Source organism: Chiloscyllium plagiosum, chromosome 7 (assembly GCF_004010195.1).
Source record: "Chiloscyllium plagiosum isolate BGI_BamShark_2017 chromosome 7, ASM401019v2, whole genome shotgun sequence".
Taxonomy (NCBI): Eukaryota; Metazoa; Chordata; class Chondrichthyes; order Orectolobiformes; family Hemiscylliidae; genus Chiloscyllium; species Chiloscyllium plagiosum.
In genome coordinates this window covers 9,690,110-9,708,938 of record NC_057716.1, presented here as the reverse complement: position 1 = coordinate 9,708,938, position 18,829 = coordinate 9,690,110, and the positions used below count along the sequence as shown (strand labels likewise).

The 18,829-nt window shown below is 40.3% G+C and overlaps 1 protein-coding gene across 1 annotated transcript in view; it reads left to right on the top strand.

Moving 5' to 3' along the window:
• The window catches only part of LOC122551297 (ETS translocation variant 5-like), a 28,547-nt gene extending 10,047 nt beyond the window's left edge, over window positions 1–18,500 (top strand). The window contains exons 6-13 of the mRNA XM_043692996.1: window positions 1,502–1,628; window positions 3,255–3,530; window positions 5,379–5,629; window positions 8,218–8,286; window positions 10,906–10,974; window positions 12,312–12,481; window positions 16,134–16,235; window positions 16,666–18,500. Coding sequence (XP_043548931.1) covers window positions 1,502–1,628; window positions 3,255–3,530; window positions 5,379–5,629; window positions 8,218–8,286; window positions 10,906–10,974; window positions 12,312–12,481; window positions 16,134–16,235; window positions 16,666–16,887 — 1,286 coding nt within the window. The 3' untranslated portion in view covers window positions 16,888–18,500. The remainder of the gene's footprint in view (window positions 1–1,501; window positions 1,629–3,254; window positions 3,531–5,378; window positions 5,630–8,217; window positions 8,287–10,905; window positions 10,975–12,311; window positions 12,482–16,133; window positions 16,236–16,665) is intronic.
• Window positions 18,501–18,829: the final 329 nt, after the last annotated feature.

The window sequence follows — 18,829 nt, the reverse complement described above, 5'->3', positions numbered from 1 at the left end:
GTGGAGAGAATCCTTAGGGATCGATTTACACACATTTGGAAAAGCATAGCCTAGTTAGGGACAGTCAGCGTGGTTTTGTGCAAGGAAGGTCATGTCTTACTAACTTGATTGAATTTATCAAGAAGGTGACAAACCTGATAAATGAGGGTAGAGCAGTCGATGTTGTCTAGGTGGATTTTAGTAAGGCTTTTGACAAGGTCTCTTCCTGGTAGGCTCATCCAGAAGATCACTATGCATGGGATCCACGGTGACTTGGCCACATTGATTCAGAATCGGCTAGCCCATAGAAGGCAGAGGGTAGTGGTGGAAGAGTGTTTTTCTAGCTGGAGGTCTGTGACTTGTGGTGTTCCTGCGGGATCCATACTGGGACCTCTGTTTGTGATCGACTTAGAATATTGTGTTAGTAAATTTGCAAATGATACAAAGATCGGTGGAGTTGTAGTAGTATGGGAAAGTTGTCAAAGGATACAGCATGATATAGATCAGTTGCAGATAAGGGTGGAGAAATGGCAGGTGGAGTTTAATCTGGGCAAATGTGAGGTGCTGCACATTGGGTGATCAAATGTTAAAGGAAAATATGCAGTTAATGACAGGACTCTGAACACCATTGATGTACAGAGGGATCTTGGGGTTCATGTCCAAAGCTCCCTGAAAGTGCCATGCAAGTGGATAGGGTGGTACAGAAGGCATGATATGCTTGCCTTTTATTCGTGGATTTAAGTACAAGAGTGAGGATGTTGTGTTGCAGCTTTATAAGACTTTGGTTAGGCCGCACTTAGAGTACTGCTTTCAGTTCTGGTCGTCACATGACCGGAAGCTTGTGAAGATTTTGGAGAGGGTGCAGAAGAGGTAATATCAGGATGCTGCCTGGATTAGAGGTTATGAGCTGTAAGGAGAGGTTAGAAAAACTACGGTGGTTTTCTATGGAGCAGCAGAGGGTGGGGGGGGGAGACTTGATAGAAGTCTATAAAATTGAGACATGTAGATAGAGTTGACAGAATATTTTTCCCAGAATTGAAACATCTCATGCATTTAAAGTGAGAGGGGGAAAGCTCAAAGGTGGTGTGAGGGGCAGTTTGTTTTCCTACACAGAATGGTAGATATCTGGAATGCACTGCCAGGGTGGTGGTGAAGGCAGATAGGGGCATTTAAGGGGCTTTTAAATAAGCACATGAATATGCTAGGAATGGAGGGATTTTGACTAAGGGCAGGCGGAGGGGTTGGTTTAATTTGGCGTCATGATCAGCACAATATTGTGGGCATAAGTCCTGTGTTGTACTGTTCTATGATCCTAGTTGCACAATAATCATTCAATATTCAATACACTTGCACATAAATAAGGTGGATCTGTTTACATTCCAACCCACCTCCCCCAAAAAATGGATCATTGTGAATGTTCTTCAATATCCACACACCAACGCATCTTCATCAATGTCTATCTTAGTATTGCATCTGTCAGTTTCAATAGCTACAGTTACAATGTGAGCGTATTTTATTTCAGTGGTATTTCACGGACCTCCTCCAGCGAAGATCAAGCGAGAATCTCACAGCCCGAATACAGATGTGTCCTGCCGTCACAAGCAAAGTCTCAGTTCTAGCTATGGAGAAAACTGCCTCTACAGTTATAGGTACTGCAGTAAGTTATTCTTAGACTTGGGCAATCTTCAACTCCATGTGCTTCCTCCTTTTTCATTGGCCTCCGTGGCAACGATTATTTCATTGGCTGTGAAGAATTTTAGGAAGTTGAGGTCATCAAAGATGAGTCATACAAGTACAATTTTTCTTGTTTTTAAACAAAACACTTTGTTTCTCTTTTTAGTCATTTCAGTCTTCATGACTTTCCTTGTTGTCATCCTGTGACTTGGCACACTAAGTGTTCTTGGTGCTGCAGTAACTCTAGCCAAGTCCACCCTCTTAACACTATTCTTCTACTTAAGGTTTGATTTTGTATTCTTCCAATGGTGAGGTTTCTTTTCATTAGCAACCGATTTTTTTTTTTAAGATCATACTTTATCTCATGATTCAGACTCAAACATGCTGAAGCATTTAGCTTTTGAGTCAAGTGTTCAGCTATCAAGTGAACATCCCCAATGGCAACCTATTCTGGTCCACCATTTGTACAATTTTTATTTGTTGCTTCAATAGCTGCATATTTTAGTACAGCGTGTACAGGTGAATTCAGAATTAAACTGTAAATCTTCAGGCAGACTAAAAGTAATCTATTGTCCTGTACAGTGTAATGCTTACAAAAGACTAAGACACAGGTGCAGAAGTGGGCCATTCAGCCTATTGAGTATGCACAGCCATTCAATGAGATAATGGCTGATCTGCTAATCTTCAACTCCACTCTCCTGTCTTTTTCCCATAATTCTCTTAATGATTTTAAAAATCTGTTTATCTCCACCTTGAATATACTAGCATCACAACACTGGATTGTAAAATTGTAGTGATTTTCAGCATGGGAAGAAAAATACTGTAGAAAGATGATGGCCTGATTCTATGTACTAAATAGCATAAACTAATCCAGCCTAATTTATTTTTGGATATAGACCAATTTTTTAATGCAATTTATGCTCTGAACGACACATCTTGCATGGAAAAATAATTAAGGATTGCTTGCTTGCTGAAAGCCATAGAGTGTGTTATGGGAATGTGATTTTTGGGTTGATGAGGGACTGTGCTCTTTCAGAACCAGGTAGGTTTCAGATTTAACCCTTGGTTTACTTTGGTCACTGTTTTCTTTTTTTCCCCAAGCTGCATGTACAGTGAGGACAGAATAATTATCCTAAAAGTAGTCCTAGTTTAGAAAGGAGAGCTAATGCTGTGATTTGGTGGAAAGTGTGCCTAAAAAAAGCCTGAAGTAGTTTCCTGTGCAATGCCCTTCACGATCCTAAGGCCTGAATGTAATTGCTGTTTAGGATCACAAGCTAATGCTTTGTTTACATGAAGACTGAGTCATGAAATGTTGGTAAGGTAATTCCGACTTGGGAAATGGGGCCAACTAGTGAATGTGAAGCGATCCTTTTAATAGGCTTTATAACATTTTAGGCCATCATCAAAGATGATGCAGGCATCCCTATGGGGCGCACACATTTTATAAAAAGAGCTGTTAATTGTAACAGGTTTTATGGTACAGAGTGTTGTCTTTACACCTCAACTGTTCACCAACGCTAACCTAAAATGCAAAGTGAAAGATGTGCTAAGTGAAAGGCTAGCGAATTATCTAACCTTTTGTGCTTTTGTTCTGTTTGCAGTGCCTATGATAGGAAGCCCCCTGCTGGGTTCAAGCCATTAACTCCACCTGCCACCCCGGTGTCTCCAGTTCATCAGAATTCCCCTCTTTCTCACCTTCCATCGGCAGCAGTGCCAGCTTCAGCCCATGGTCCTACGTCAACTCCAGTGCAGGCTGCAGTTCCTGCACCAGCTCCGTCACAACAGCAGCAACAAGCCTTTGCAGTACCTCGACCTCCCCAGCCCCCTCTTCAGATGTCACAGAACCTGACTGAATCTCAGTATGCGGCAGATCACAGGTATGAATGTGATCGACTGTCCCCACGACTTATGGTGGTCTCACTGCATTGTTTGTAGGGGTTGGATGAGGGAAGACTTCCAGTGTGTGAAAGTGAACATTGTGGCCCCAGTTCCTGGTCACTCTTTGACACCCTTGAACCTGTGCAACATGTTGAATTCTTCAACATAAAACTAAATCAATTGTAAAAGGTCTCTGCTGTATTTGGTGATCTCTGCCAGGATTACTGGAGGGATGGCTCAGATAATTATGCTCCTCCCACCTACTCCAGGCTTTATCCCCCGAACTAAGGAAAGAAGGAATTGGCTAAGATTTGCTGGGCTGATCATTGCTGAGCGAACTCCTGCTGGAACGTGTATATACTGAGAGAATGGTCTCGCATTCAACTGCGACGACTCCTGCGGTAGCGTAGCTTGCCCCAAACCAACTTTTCTGGTAGTCTTGGCAGCTCAAGTGAGGAGACACGCAGCGTCTTTGTGAGGCATTACTTTCAGTGCAGAGGCAGGAGCAAACGACTGGGTGGTGGGAAAGGAATTTTTTTTTTTGCTGAAAAAGTTGAATTATTGGTGCACTTTAGACCACTTGGAGCTCTCATTATGAATGAGGGAAGAAAATCTATTGCCCTTTGGTTCTGGTTGTTCAGTTATTAATGTTTTACATGCTAGACCTTTCAAAATACCAATTAAATCTTGTGCTTAAAATGCCACCACTGCTAACTGGATGAACTACCAGCAAAAATAAAATCCAGTTGAATCCACAGGGTGCTCTCTCTCGGCTGAACAGAATTTTATTCCTAAGGTCAGATCCTTTATATCCACGTTACTATGTACAAATGGGGTTTTACTGGAGTTATTTTGGGTGCATTGGCAGAATAAAAGGCCCATTAACACTGTTGAGCTCCTGAAAGAGTACAGAAAGGATATGGTATTTTGAGTAGTGATAGCTCCCGAGATGGCACTTGCTTCTGTGGTAGCTTTTGCTTCCCACAACTCTTGGCTTTCACTTCTGCCCAAGTGGTATGCATGGGATGCTGGCTCAGGACCATCTGGAAGTGTTTGTTCCGATAGACACATACCAGTGGCGCTATGGATTTCAGCTTGGCAGACAGCTTGATCCGAAGTGGAAATGGGACTAATCTGACTGCAGTCAGCTGTGAAGGATCGTTTTACATGGAAAGTGGAGCTGGAGATCTAGCTGAAGTGTGGGACCACCTTTCAAGGTGCTAAAGGATTCTTGAGTAGCATAGTTTGGTGATGTACTGACTTGTCCACCAAGGTGAAAGTAGCTGAGAACAAATAGGCATTTATTTAATGTGAAAGTACTATTCAATGGTGATACAATAAACTCTATGTTCTGATCTGAGGAATCCAGATGTTCATTGAGTTTTTAGTTAATACATGGCACTGTTGGCATATAAAATGCTTCTTTTCAAAATGTACATTCAGTCCACTCCCATTATTAATGTGACATGTATTGTATAGTCTGTGTAATCAGACACATACAAACTGCCTTTAAGCTATTGTATGTTTAGGCTTTCAAATTAAAACCCTTGTTTATAAGTGTGTATACATGACATAGAAGACTTTTTACTATTTGCATTGCTTCACAATCTTTCTCATGAATGTAGTGTTCGTGCAATGTGCATTTTTGCCAAATTACAACCTAACGCAGGCAATTTGAACAACCATCCATAATTGTGGCGAAGAATAGAATGGTCAGATTTTTTACAAGTCATGCAAGATATTTATTTAACCTATGTTCATTAAGCAGGCTAGTGGAAGGAACCTTTATATCCCATTGTGCTGTGTTTTGAGAGGTGACTGACCCTGACTTTATTTTACCGTCAAAGGTTCCACCGGCAGATGTCCGAACCATGCCACCCTTACCCACCCCAGTCAGGAATCCCCAGCGACAGTCGGCAAGTTTATCAGCGGCAGATGTCCGAACCGATGCCTTCACCGTCTCCTCAGGGCTTCAAGCAGGAATACCATGACTCTCGTTATGATCACATCACTACAAGCGTCGGTGGTCCCAGCAGACAAAATTTTCAAACCCCCCTCGGAATTAAACAAGAGCCGAGAGACTACTGCTATGACTCAGGTTGGTCCATTAGCCCGGCTTGCTGCTGAGCCCTCTTCAGGTTGCGTTGATGTTTCAGTAGGTGTACAATGCAATCCTTTTCCTAATTGTCAAAGGATGAGTTGTTGGCGGTATGAAAGAATTAATCTGGACTTTCTTCCTTCCCTTGGGTGTTCTGTGTTACTTTTTATTATCTTTTGACATCAGCAAGCTGAGAGATTTGTTACCACGGTGATAGGCCTTGGCTGGTATTTCACACATTTACTTCATGGTGGTTGCTTGACAGAAGTAGCTGAGCAAATTCTACAAAATGACCTTTCATTAAGGTCAACCTTGGGAGGGAGAGGACCACAAAAGCGAGATCTTTGAAATAATTCCCTTTCTGGTACTAACTGGAAGTGTGTTGCCCTGTGTTGGGGCAAATCTTTTTCCTATTCAACATTTTTTTTTCTTAAAAATTATTTTTGTAAAAAAAAATGGAGCCCACTAACCATTTGATGTTTAAAGAATCAAACTGTTTTGTAGTTTGCAAAATGGTTTCCTCAAGGGTGTTATTAATTTGATGCTGTGTGATGTGACTGTAAATTCTCTTAATCAGCTTATGCCTAAAAATACCATAACCTATAAGAGGCTGTGAGCAGTGATCTGCAGTAAAACTAAGCAGATGCTAAAGATTTAAAGCTAAAGTACAACATCTAATGGCATCCAAGGATTTAGGAGAACAGATTTTTTTTTAATGTAGGTCACTGTTTGATTTTTTTAAAGTTTGTTTCCCATTTCACATTGACTACATAAACATGTTACTGATGTGTTGTCAGATTTTAAACAAAAAGAGTAGGAGAGGCTGGCTTAGTGCCGGAGATGTCTAATTTACCTGGACAGCAACCAAGAAGCAATTGCTTTCTTTGCTTATTATGCAGTCAGTTGTTAGTCCAGTGGAAGTGACCAGCTCTGATTTTGACATGGCTGACCCAAGTTTCATATCTTGGCTGGAAGTGGATCAAGTAGGAAAACTTTATTTTTAAAGCTAGACCACTCTTCTTTCTGCAAAGAAAAAAATCCTACTATTTCAGTTACAATTTGCACTTCCAGTTACCTAAAGTGATTTTCAGAATCAGCAGTAATTGTCTGCTTTTCCTGTTATTTTTCCTAAGTGTTCAAGCATGTTGCGATGAAATGAGGGTTACCATGTGGATTCGTAGTCAAGTAGTGACTAACTTTTTATTCTCATTGCCCACTCTTCTGGGAAGATGTAATAAAATGCACAGATCATGCAAGAACTTGCCTCTCCAATTAAAAGTTTCTACATTTAAAATTTAAAATGCCTCATGTACAGAATACAATATGAAAAAGCCAATATCAACAATAGCTGAATTTGGCAATTTGCTTTGCTTGTCTGCAGCAGTTCTACCAGGGCCATTTTATGTTTTAAAAAATGTTTATCATTAACATCAGTATGTGGCTCAAAAAAAATTTTTTTTTTTTTGACAAGAAGCAGTGGGAAGAGCTACTTTTTTTTATTCTTCCTTCCAATATATTTCTGATTACTCACTCTTTTTCTACCCCCCCCCCCCCCCCCACCGCCTCCCAAAGTGTGTCTAGATATCTCCTTCCATTTCCGTTAGTTGAATTCTGTTGTTTCAACATCTGCCTGTCGAACCTGAAATCAGACGTTAACTACCAATTCCACTTGAGTTTTTGAGCTGCACGTCGATTTATTTGCATCAAATACCCTGACTAACTATACTCAACCAAAGAATTCTTTAATAGCAGCAAACTTTCCCACTTCTTTTTGACTTCCACTCCCTGACTTCTCCATTGGATTACAGAAAGAACTTGGGCTAAAAGAGATCCAAAGGAGGTTTTTCTCCCACAACTAAATTTCCATTTTCACTTGTTCAGTTTCCTTCCCTCTTCTCTTAAGTACTAGTTTGACACTTCAGGTCATTGTCTAGTTGACATTCTTCAAAAAGTTGTAGTGTGTTTGATCTGGGGGTTGACAGAAAATGAGTTTCTTAATCACATAGAATCTGCATTAGTACTCCTTGTAGCAGGAGTCTCTATTTAGCAATTTACTTGCTCTGTGCGGCATTTAATGCACCACAATGACCAACCCTGCTTTTAAATCAGCTAAATCCCTTGTGGCAAATAAATCACAAAAGTCTTGGATTCGATGTGTATTTGGTCTACATGAGTCAACACACTTTTTTTTTAAGTGGACTGTATCCCCCTGTCTGGCTGTTTGTTCAGTTCTCCCATCTGTTTGCGGTTGAGCAAGCCTCCAAAGTAGGGGGACACATTTGCAATTTCAGGAGCTTACCATTGACTTTTTTTTTAAACCACATTCCCTTCCCATGAAGACGAACGACGCTTGGATTATGCTTTCGTGTTCAAAGTGGAGACAGCTTGGTTTAAGATTTAAATTTTCACTTGTCTTGGAGTGTAAATTATTAATGCACACCTCTCTGTCTTGCTGCTTTGCCCAGTGATTCTCATGTAACCGTTTTCAAAAGGTTGCAAATCTCGTGTTATTTCTCACTTAAATTAAATTGCTACGATAGTTCTATTTTCCACCTGTAAAATTTTTTTTTTCTAAATCTTCCATACAGAAGTGCCTAGCTGCCAGTCCTCTTACATGACGGGAGGAAACTATTATGCTGGTCCCAATAACCCGGAAGGTAAGTCCACAGCACTTTGTCTGCGCATGGTTTATTGTGATAGAGCATACGTTAAAGGTTATGGATCCCCAGTCACATCCAGCTACAGTTGTACGCACTTATAGCACAATAGTCAGATTTAATAGCTGAGGTATGGGGCTGATATTCAGAGTCAGTATTTTGATTCTGCGCAAAACAGTTACAGGCAGATTATTCAGACCATTTGGCTAGATACATAAAGTCAGAGGGATGTACAGAATGGAAACAGACCCTTCAGTCCAACTTGTCTATGCCAACCAGATATCCTAACCTAATCTAGTCCCACTTGCCAGGACTCGACCTATGTCCCTCTAAACCCTTGCTATTCATGCCTTTTAAATGTTGTAATTGTACCAGCCTCCTCCATTTCTTCTGGCAGCTCATTCCATATACGCACCACCCTCTGCATGAAAACGTTGCCTCTTAAGTCCTTTTTATACCTCTCCCCTCTCACCCTAAACCTATGCCCTCTAGTTCTGGACTCCTCCATTCCAGGGAAAAGACCTTCTCTCTTTACCCTATCCATGCCCATCCTGGTTTTATAAACCTCCTTCAAGTCATCTCTCTGCCTCTGAAACTCCAGGGAAAACAGCCCCAGCCTATTCAGCCTCTCCCTATAGTTCAAATCCTCCAACCCTGACAACATCCTTGTAAATATTTTCTAAACCCTTTCAAGTTTCACAACATCCTTCCGATAAGGAGACCAGAATTGCACGCAATATTCCATGCAATAACCAATGTCCTGTACAGCCGCAACATGACACCTCAACTCTTATACTCTAAGCTCTGATCAATAAAGGAAAGCATACCAAACTCTGCCTTCAATACCCTATCTACCTGCAACTTCCCTTTCAAAGAGCTATGAATCTGCAACACTCCCCAAGACATTACTATTAAGTGTATAAATCGTGCTCTGATTTGAAGCACCTCACATTTATCTCAATTAAACACAATCTGCCACTCCTCAGCCCATTGGCCCATCTGATCAAAATCCTGTTGTAATCTGAGGTAACCTTCTTTGCTGTCCACTACACCTTCAATTTTGGTGTCATCTGCAAATTTACTAACTATACATCCTATGTTGGCATTCAACTCATTTATATAAATGACAAAAAGCAGTTGTCCCAGCACCGATCTTTGTGGCACACCACTGGTCACAGGCCTCCAGTCTGAATGCAGTTTTAATCTGGCGTATAATTGGGGTTCTAATATTATATGCTGGCTGCCAGCAAATGCACAAAATTTTCAGTAAGGGATGGTGCTATCAGAGGAAGTGAAATATTGGGCAGAGATGCAAAAATATTATGGTGCACGAGGAGGACTTACATTAACTGCACTGGTTCTCCTCGTAAACATTATGACTTTGTGCTATTTCTCTGGCATAACAATGCATGTTGTTTCTATTCCAATTATCATCCAATACCCTCTTGAATGTTTCAATTCAATCTACAAATCTGAACATAGACTTTTAAGAAATAAGGTTGTATGTTCCAGACTGAGCTGCTAATTATTAATCTGTACAAGTGTTTCAAAATCCTTTGCTGCTGTTCCCACTCCACATCTATCCTTTTGTCACTGTGTGCAATGGGAATGCTACTTGTCACACTACAGGAAGCAACTAGGAGGAAATTACCAGCCCTAAATATGACTGGTTTCTTTGCCAAGTGTTTAAAAAGTGGAAGTGTTGTTTCTAAAAATGTACAATCAAGAGAGAATGGTTCGTGCATCTACTTATCTGATTTGAAAAATGCAGGTGTAAAAGTAAATCTATTTTGGAAGTTGAGTTCAGCTCAACCATTACCATTCTCACCTCGTGAAATCTTGAGCAGCTATAGGTTTCAGCTGCCTGTTCTTGGTTTTTGTTATATTTTCAAGATAAGTGTTATCTGCTGCAGCTATACCTCAAAACCTCTGGTTATCTGTTTAGGAAAATGTTGGCTTACACATAACCTCAACCCAAGAATTTGATAATGCAATTTAATGGTATACCATTCTTTTAAAAAAAAAACAAAATCAAGTGTCGTCCAGTTTAAAATTGAGAAGCATTTGTGGTTTACAATGTCCTGAAAATGTTTAAAATCAGAATAGGCTTTTTTATTTTTTTGACGGTTTTTTTATCATTGTTCTACTTTTCAACAGAAACAACCATCCTCCCCTGGCATCTTTGTTCTCTTTTACTCTCTCTCCTTTCTCACATTCCCATGTTCTCAGAAAGCTAAATCATGAATCAACAAAAGTTCTTCCAATTGGGAAAAGAGGTTTTGTATTTTCGTTGGTTACTGAATGTAGGCAACAAAAATGTAGCCATGTCACCATGATTTATCTTTAGGCTGTCCAGTTGAGAACACTTAGCAACATTGAAAGTTTATTCAAGGTTGGTAGATGGTCAAAAATAATCAAAAGAAAGTGTATCACAACAGGAGGTCAGTTAGATTATGATCTCCATGCTAGATGCCAAATCAGAGTAAGCAGAACAAGGGACAGGGGAAATGTGAAAGTGATTGCTCACGTTTTATTTCAAGACTTCTTCTCATTTGAGTATGTTGGTATTGTGTATGTGGTTGAGGCAACTGAAAATGTCAATCTTTTCATCTTTCCCAGGTTTCCCTTATGAGAAAGATCCACGACTGTATTATGATGATACATGTGTGGTACCAGATAGGATTGACCGTAAGTAATGTGTTAACTTGCTTGATTCTGTTTTGACTTTGGTTTGGTTTAGTTTCTAACTGAACCAGCAAAGTCAAGTTTAATCTTAGTTAAATTAGTTTAACGCAACGGAGTGATTAGACTTTTTTATTCACTTGTGGGATGTTAGCTGTGCCAGCATTTATTGCCTTAGAGAAGGTGACAAGGAGCTGCTGTCTAGAACCACTGTGGTCCATTTACCAAGGTTAGACCCACAATGCCATTGGAGGGGTTGGGATTCCCAGGATTTTCACTCTGACTCTGAGGAGCACTACCGTATTTCCAGAATTAGTCAGCTAATAGAGTTATGACTATTAGCAGTACTGAGTTATCAGTCAGTGTTCTCATCACAACTCTGTGACCTTTGTTAGAATGGGACACGGCAGGAGAACAGCGTTGAGAAACATATCAGCTGTTATCAAATAGCGGAGCAGATTCAATGGGCCAAACAGCTGAATTCTGCTCCAATGACTTATTGGAAAGTGCACATGTCGTCTGTACAATAAGAACTGGATTGGAAACACTTGTATGCACCTGTCCTGCCCCCAACAAACTACCACCATCATTGAGCATTTACAACATAATCCAAGTTTTTTTTTAAAAGGTCATGTGGGATGTTGCAGAAGGCAGGTCATCTATGTGAATGTGATCCCCCAGCAAGAACCATGGCTTTTGCAGGAGGAAAATACCTGGAATTGGGTCAAGTCTAAACTTATTCCAAATAGAAGTCTGTTTTTAAGATGCCTCTTAAATGTTGTTAATGTGTTTATTACTAGTATGTTCTGATGGCCAGATAACTGTTACATTAGTTGGGTTTGCTGATTTATGTTCACGCTCACAATATTGATGCACAATTATGTAAATGAAATGTTCCACATCAAAATAGGATAGAATCAGGACCTTGTTTTCTAATCCTTTTATGGTGGCTAACGAATGAAGCTGGTGTGTGACTGAGTGTATTCTTGAAAGGTATAAAATTGAAGTATTCACTTTTGCATATAGCGTGTGCCAACTGGAGAGATTGAGCCAATAGTTCCCAATGCGATCCTTTATTGCCTTCTCCCTTCAATGGAATTTTTGTTGGTTTCTGAAGGAACTGGTCATGTGGAAAAAGAGTCTCTTTGCATACATTCTTCATACCAACATAAAATATACAAAGCAGTCTCCCCTCCTCCGTTGAGTGAAGGCGCATTAAGCAAAAAGTTTAGTTTGGATGTAAGCGTAGGGCTTAATTCTGAGAAAACAGTGTGTTTGTTGGGAAAGCAAGGGAAAAGCAACTTGCTTCTAATTTTTAACTTTCAAGTTTTTTTTTTAAACAGATAAAGTCAAACAGGAATCCCCTGTGTACCGGGAAAACCTGCCATACCAGCGTCGGGGCTCTCTACAGCTATGGCAGTTCCTAGTGACCCTCCTGGATGATCCATCTAATTCCCATTTTATCGCATGGACAGGTCGAGGCATGGAGTTCAAGTTGATTGAACCTGAAGAGGTATGTGTTATATTGGACTACTTGTCTGTATTTGGTTGGATTACTTCCTGTGCTTCTCTGAATCTGGACTGTTGTGTGTCTTTTTGTTTTCGCCCCTTCAGTTGTCTCAGCCCTAAAAGCTAATGGTAGTGGCAGTAGGCTCTGGCTTGGTTCCCCAGTCTTCACTGGGGCAAAGGGAAAATGTACAGAAAGAGATCACCCCAAACCTTGGTTAACTTTTCATATTGAAGGCATATTATGACAAGGATAAAAGAGCCAGCCAGATCTATTTTTAAGAAAATGGAAATTAGAATGGCTTCCTCAACTTTGCACTTTGATTCTGCTGAGCTGAATTAAGCAATTTTGAGAAGATGAACTGAATATTTTCTGTTACTAATAACTGCAGTGGCTTTATCACAGCATATCTTAACACTGCATGTTACAAGAAAAAGTAACTGTTTTAAGGAACACAATCTTTTTTTTAAATGAATAACAGTGTAAACTTCATAACCTTGTATCAGATTCAGCTTATCACTGGGGTTCAGGAAGATAAAACTGCAATTGGTCCACATTTATTTCAGATTTACCTAGAAATAGTACAGAAGAGCTAAGACTGCGATCCAGTGGTGGTCTGAAACACAGCATATTTCTGGAGTTCAAACAAGTTCAAAAGTATTGACTGAAGCTCCATTTCCATGGAAACTGGGCCATTTTCTTGTTTATGCATATTAGGATTTCCGTTGTGCCCCAGGGTTTTAATAGAACCATTCATCTGTACTGTCAGGGTGTGGTCACAAGTCTTCATTCATAAAGAGCTGTAACTGTGTGCAGCCTTGTCTCCAGTAACTTCTTATATCTTTTGCTTGCCTGGAGCTACTGTCTGTTGTTTAAGTTATGTGTGTGGGATGAGATGAAGGCATCAACTGTCTTAATTTGCTCGTGTCCTGCAGCTATGCAGTCCAAAAAGGCTATATTTCCCACAAATTACTTTAAGAAATTCCAGTGTGATCTCGATCTGCTCAGAAAATATTTACTCTTGAGAGTATCGTATAGCCCATGGATATAGATATGTGGCTCCCTAGAGTTTACTGAGATCACTGAAAGGAAGCCATGGGATGGACCAGTTACAGGCTCCCACTGGGGTTAGGGAAGGTCTTTATGGAAACCGCATAAAACTTCAGACTTGTGCAGGCAGCTATATACCGGGTGGAATTATGCTTGTATGGAATTACTGGAAACTATTCCTGCCAGACAACAGATCCAAATCTGAGTAAAGCTTGGAGATTAACAGGATCCCCCCTGTTTAGCATAGAAGTCTTCAAATCCCTCTTATACCATCCAAACAGATTTTGTATGAAAATCTCCAAAAGCAACAATTAACTATCGTGTGCGCCAAGTTCCTGCATTTACATGAGTAAGATGTGCAAAGTTGCCTAAACTGTTTGTTTCTTTAGGTACCAGATGTAGGAGATATTTGGGAAAAGAAAGTTAAATCTGGCTGCATATATATTCGTTCATTGCTACTTGCAAATTTTGGTGTTATTTAGAAATTAGTTACTGTTGTTAGTAGCAGAAAGAACTTTTGGTAACTCAACAGTCAACAGAATAAACACAAGAGGACTAGAGACAGCGATTCACCTGCACCTCTCCCAATGACATCTACTGCATCCATTGCACCCAGTATGATCTCCTCTACATTGGGGAGACAGGACGCCTTCTTGCAGATTTGTTTCAGAACATCTCTGGGACACCCGCACCCACCACCCCATAGCTAAACACTTCAACTATCACCATCACCCCCCGCCCCCCCCAACTCTGTCAAGAACATGCAGGTCCTGGGCCGCCTCCATCGCCAAACCCTAACCACCCAAAACCTGGTGGAGGAACGCCTCATCTTCCGCCTTGGGTCCCTGCAGCCACACAGGATAAATGTGGATTTCAACAGCTTCCTCATTTCTGTCTTTCTGTCTCTCTGTCTCTCTCCCCCTTCTCCCCCCAAGCCCCCCACCCTCCCATTATCCTAGTCCAAAGCCTCCATCTTGGCACTGCCCCCTCTGACTTATCACCTTCTCCCTCACCTTCATCCACCTATCACTTCCCCAGCTACCTCTCCTCAACCCCACCTCCCTCCCATTTATCTCTCAGCCCCAACTCATTCCTGATGAAGGCCTTATGCCCAAAACATTGATTCTCTTGCTCCTCGGATGCTGCCTGACCGGCTGTACTTTTTCAGCACCACATTTTCAACTCTGATCTCCAACATCTGCAGTCCTCACTTTCTCTTACAGATACCAAGTCTAGATCTAGGGAGGAAAGGGAGAGAATACAGATCATTGCTGGTGTTCTCCAGATTCAGGACACCTTAGGCTATAGTGTTGTACCTCATTTAACACTAATGCATGATATTAACTACAAAATTGGATAAATATTTACCTGGTCTGTTTGTCAAAATAGGTGGTGGTATTTTGCATAGTCCATTCTATATTTGTTTAACTCTTCTTAGATGGTGGATTTCCCTTTTTTTTGAGAATGAATGCAAAAAGTCTATATAATCCAGTTATGCCAGTGTATTGGAGTTTATTGCAGCAGCAAGAACATTTGGGGAAAGTAAGCGGAGGCTGTAAAAATGGCCTTCATTTGGGTTGGAATAGCAGTGAATGGACAAACTACACTTCAAGAACTGGATTATGCTGCTATGGCAACACTGAAATTTGTATTAAGTGAATGTCTTGATGTGAGGGTTATGCATCTTTGAGAGGTGTACATTCTACCAGGTTGTGACTTAAAAAAAAAAATTGCAGCAGCTTTCCAGCCTGGTTGTGGCTTTGAAAATACATTATGATGGAAGATTTTGTTAGCAACTGGCCAATCAAGTGAAGTTTGATTTGAATCAAAAGCTTCCTTCTCTGTTTTGTGTATCAGTGGTCAAGATAACAGTACTACTCATTTTTCAGAGTACAAGCAATTTTTTTAAGCCTTGCTTGTAACTGAAGTAGTTTGGATGTGAAAGATGCTGTATTGGCATTTGATTCATTTATTACGAATGCTTGGTACATAGACCTTGTTCTCGTGGTCACTTGAACATTTGCAAGCAAGTAATTTAAAGAATGCATTGTGTTGCAGTATATACTGGTCAGCAAGTTGAAGTTCAGGAAGACCAGTAGGCATGCATTAGCCAGCTTGACTTTTGAGAGTATTTATAGCTCTAATTTTTATTCTGAATCAGCATTATTCTTCTATCTCTGTTCAACCATGTTCTACAAATTAATATTTGCAGTTCCCAGTACTTCTGTTAAATTGCTGGAGTGGTTACCATTGGGAGCAGAAGTACTGCCATTTTCAGGTTTTTTTTAAAAGAGATGGACTGGTGATAAGGAATAAACACTTTCTAAAATCTCATTAACATCATGCTTGCCACATCAGCTCCATTAGTAAGCAGCTGAAGCACTATACTGTTACAGTGGTGACCTATGGGTCTTCTATTGATTTTTTTTTTGAATTCAGACTCTTGCATTTACTGAAATGCAGCTAATGGAATATAGATCAATAGTGCAACCACAGAGTCTGTGGTCACTCTATCTTTGTATCCATTTAAGAGCTCATTTGTGTGGTCTCCATATCTATGAATATATAAACACAGATTTCCTTTCCGTCTTTATCCTTTCCTCTGTAGGTTGCTCGGCGCTGGGGTATTCAGAAAAACCGCCCAGCAATGAATTATGACAAACTGAGCCGCTCACTTCGCTATTACTATGAAAAGGGCATCATGCAAAAGGTAGGGAAAAGATCCAGGCGTTAAAAGGAAAATAAATCTGAGGCCATTGCAGTGTCAGAGCCCCCTAACCTGCAATGGCCTTAAAACAGAATCATTTTGTGTGACAGCTCTCTTTTTCTTGCTGTTCACTATGCACAGCTCTAGGTATTTTATTCCTGTTTCAACTTAACATATAAAAATGGAATTTTATTTGTGTTTCAAGTATACAATGTTGAAGTATTGATTTTGTGCAGCTCTAAATTGTGTCCACTGTGTATCCTGTAACCATCTCTTGCCCCTCGGTTGACTGTTCTAACATCTGTATTGGGTCTTGACTCCTTTCATGCATTGTGTATTCTATTTTGCCATGTCATTATATATTTAAAATTAGTTTCTCAGTCTGAAATATTGTTACTGAAGGACAATTATGTACTCTGTCTCTGCTGTTTAGGTTGCAGGGGAACGGTATGTGTACAAGTTTGTGTGTGATCCTGAGGCACTTTTCTCCATGGCCTTCCCAGACAATCAACGTCCCTTCCTGAAGACTGAAGTCGACTGTCATATTAACAAGGAGGATACTGTCCCCCTCACACATTTTGATGATAATGCAGCCTACTTGTTGGAAATGGATCACTGCAACAACCTCCAGTATCCAGAGAGCTTTGCATATTGACTTGAATCAAGCAGCCCACGTGACTGAATGCATCATTGTCCAGCTGAAAAGAGCATCTTGTGCGGTACTGTTGCACTCAGCTGTTAGGAATCCAGCTCTTCAGAACGTTCAAGAGCCTAAACGTTGTACTGTAGCCTCACTACTGAAGAAGCTGCCATGTGCTTCACTGTCAATGCACTAACAAGCTTGACTTAATATGGCTAAGTCCTCCACGTTGATAGTTATGGGGTGGGGGTGGGGGGAAGCCAAAACTGTGTGTTACTATCGGAAATGTGTTCTGGTGTGGCATTTGCGATTGTTCAGCGTGGCGCTCAGAGCTTGGATAGACCATGTGACTAGCGTTTGTTATGACAATCTGCTTTCCGTTGAACAGTTCTTTCAGCTGCCTTTCTGACGTTAAAGGGCTTCAACTTGCACAATCCCACAGTCGTATCATGGGTCAGACTCAAAGAAAACAGTATGCGCTGTAGCATGTAGATCTGTGCCCTGGACTGGATACGAACTGGTGCTGTATTAAGTAGCTAAAGAGGAGTCCTGTCTACCTGAGACTCCAATACAGTACAGCTTGTAGTTTATTTTGTCGTTTTTTAAAAAAAAAGCTTACATGTTTTACCTGTTTAAACTCCGAAGTTATTTGACACCTGGTACACTATTTTTCCTCTGCCTCCTTTTCTAAACTACACTTGTATATGTAGCATTTTTTAAAATGTTTTAATTCAATTCTTCTCAAATGCAGGAAGAGCTATATTCAGGTTTACCACTGCCATTTGATTTTTCTCCAACTTCTGCCCCTTCCCCGTTCTGATGCTTTATCTTTCTATAATAGAAAAAGCCGGAATCAATTCTTTGTTCGGTCCAGCTCCAGGCAAGGCCATTTTATTCCGTACCGTTTGTGTGCAAATTGTTTCCGTAATGAGGTTATGCTTGTAATATTTTCTTCTGAGGTGGGAGTATGTGGGGTTGGGTAAAGGGAAGCCATCAACAGGTACTTTTCAAAATAATTTCAGAAAAGTGTATTAAAATTTGAAGTTTGTTTTGTTTTTAAGGCAAAACCTTTTTGTTAATGGCACTGCACTCTAAACTATAGAGTTCCAATATTTTGGTGATAACGTTACAGCTTTAATCGAGGGGGTTAGGGCTTTTACTGTGTAACACAGTTAATCCTACTGCAGGTTTTGGATGCCTGCTTCAAGATTTGCACCGTAAACCCTTCACAATTTAATGTTTGGGAATCTAAATATAGGTATGACTGTTTGTTTCTGCACACAGTATCTTGCAATGGCACGTTGCAATTGTATAATTAAACATATCCATACTCTTTCAGTTCTTTATGTATAAAGTCCCCAGGGTTTATATTATTGGAAACAAAATTATTTTTACACCAAATCTCCAATTGCGTTTTATTTTAGGAATTCATTTTTGTTTTCTCTCTCGCTTCTACTCTTAAATCCGATGCTGCAAAGACCAATTTAATGGATGCATTATTCGAGGAAACTTTGCAGCATTTCTTGTTTTCAAATTGTGTTGTGCATTTAAGGGAAACCTGCCTTGTACACCAAATAAATGTTTCATCTCTGTTGTGTACAATAAAGATTTTGTTTCTTTGCCTGGCACTCTTTTTTTTTACTTTGCCTTTTGTCAAATAAGAAGGTGACAGATTGGTGGTTTGCTTTGCCTTCCAGATTCGAAGAGGAAGAAACTAGTTCCAGGGTAGATTTGATTATTTTTTTTTAATTCAGTTGTTTCTACTAGTGAACTCTAAAACACGCTTGTGTTGAAATCTTCTAATTTCTTGAGTGCACACACATGTTGCTATAGATTTGGAAGGAAGCTAGTTCAGAAATGAGTGTTCTGAGAGGAAAAATGCAGGTCTGTTAGGCTGCGTTTGGAGTAGATGTGCATAGAGTGTAGTGAGGCTTGTGAACTGTATAGGATTTGATCC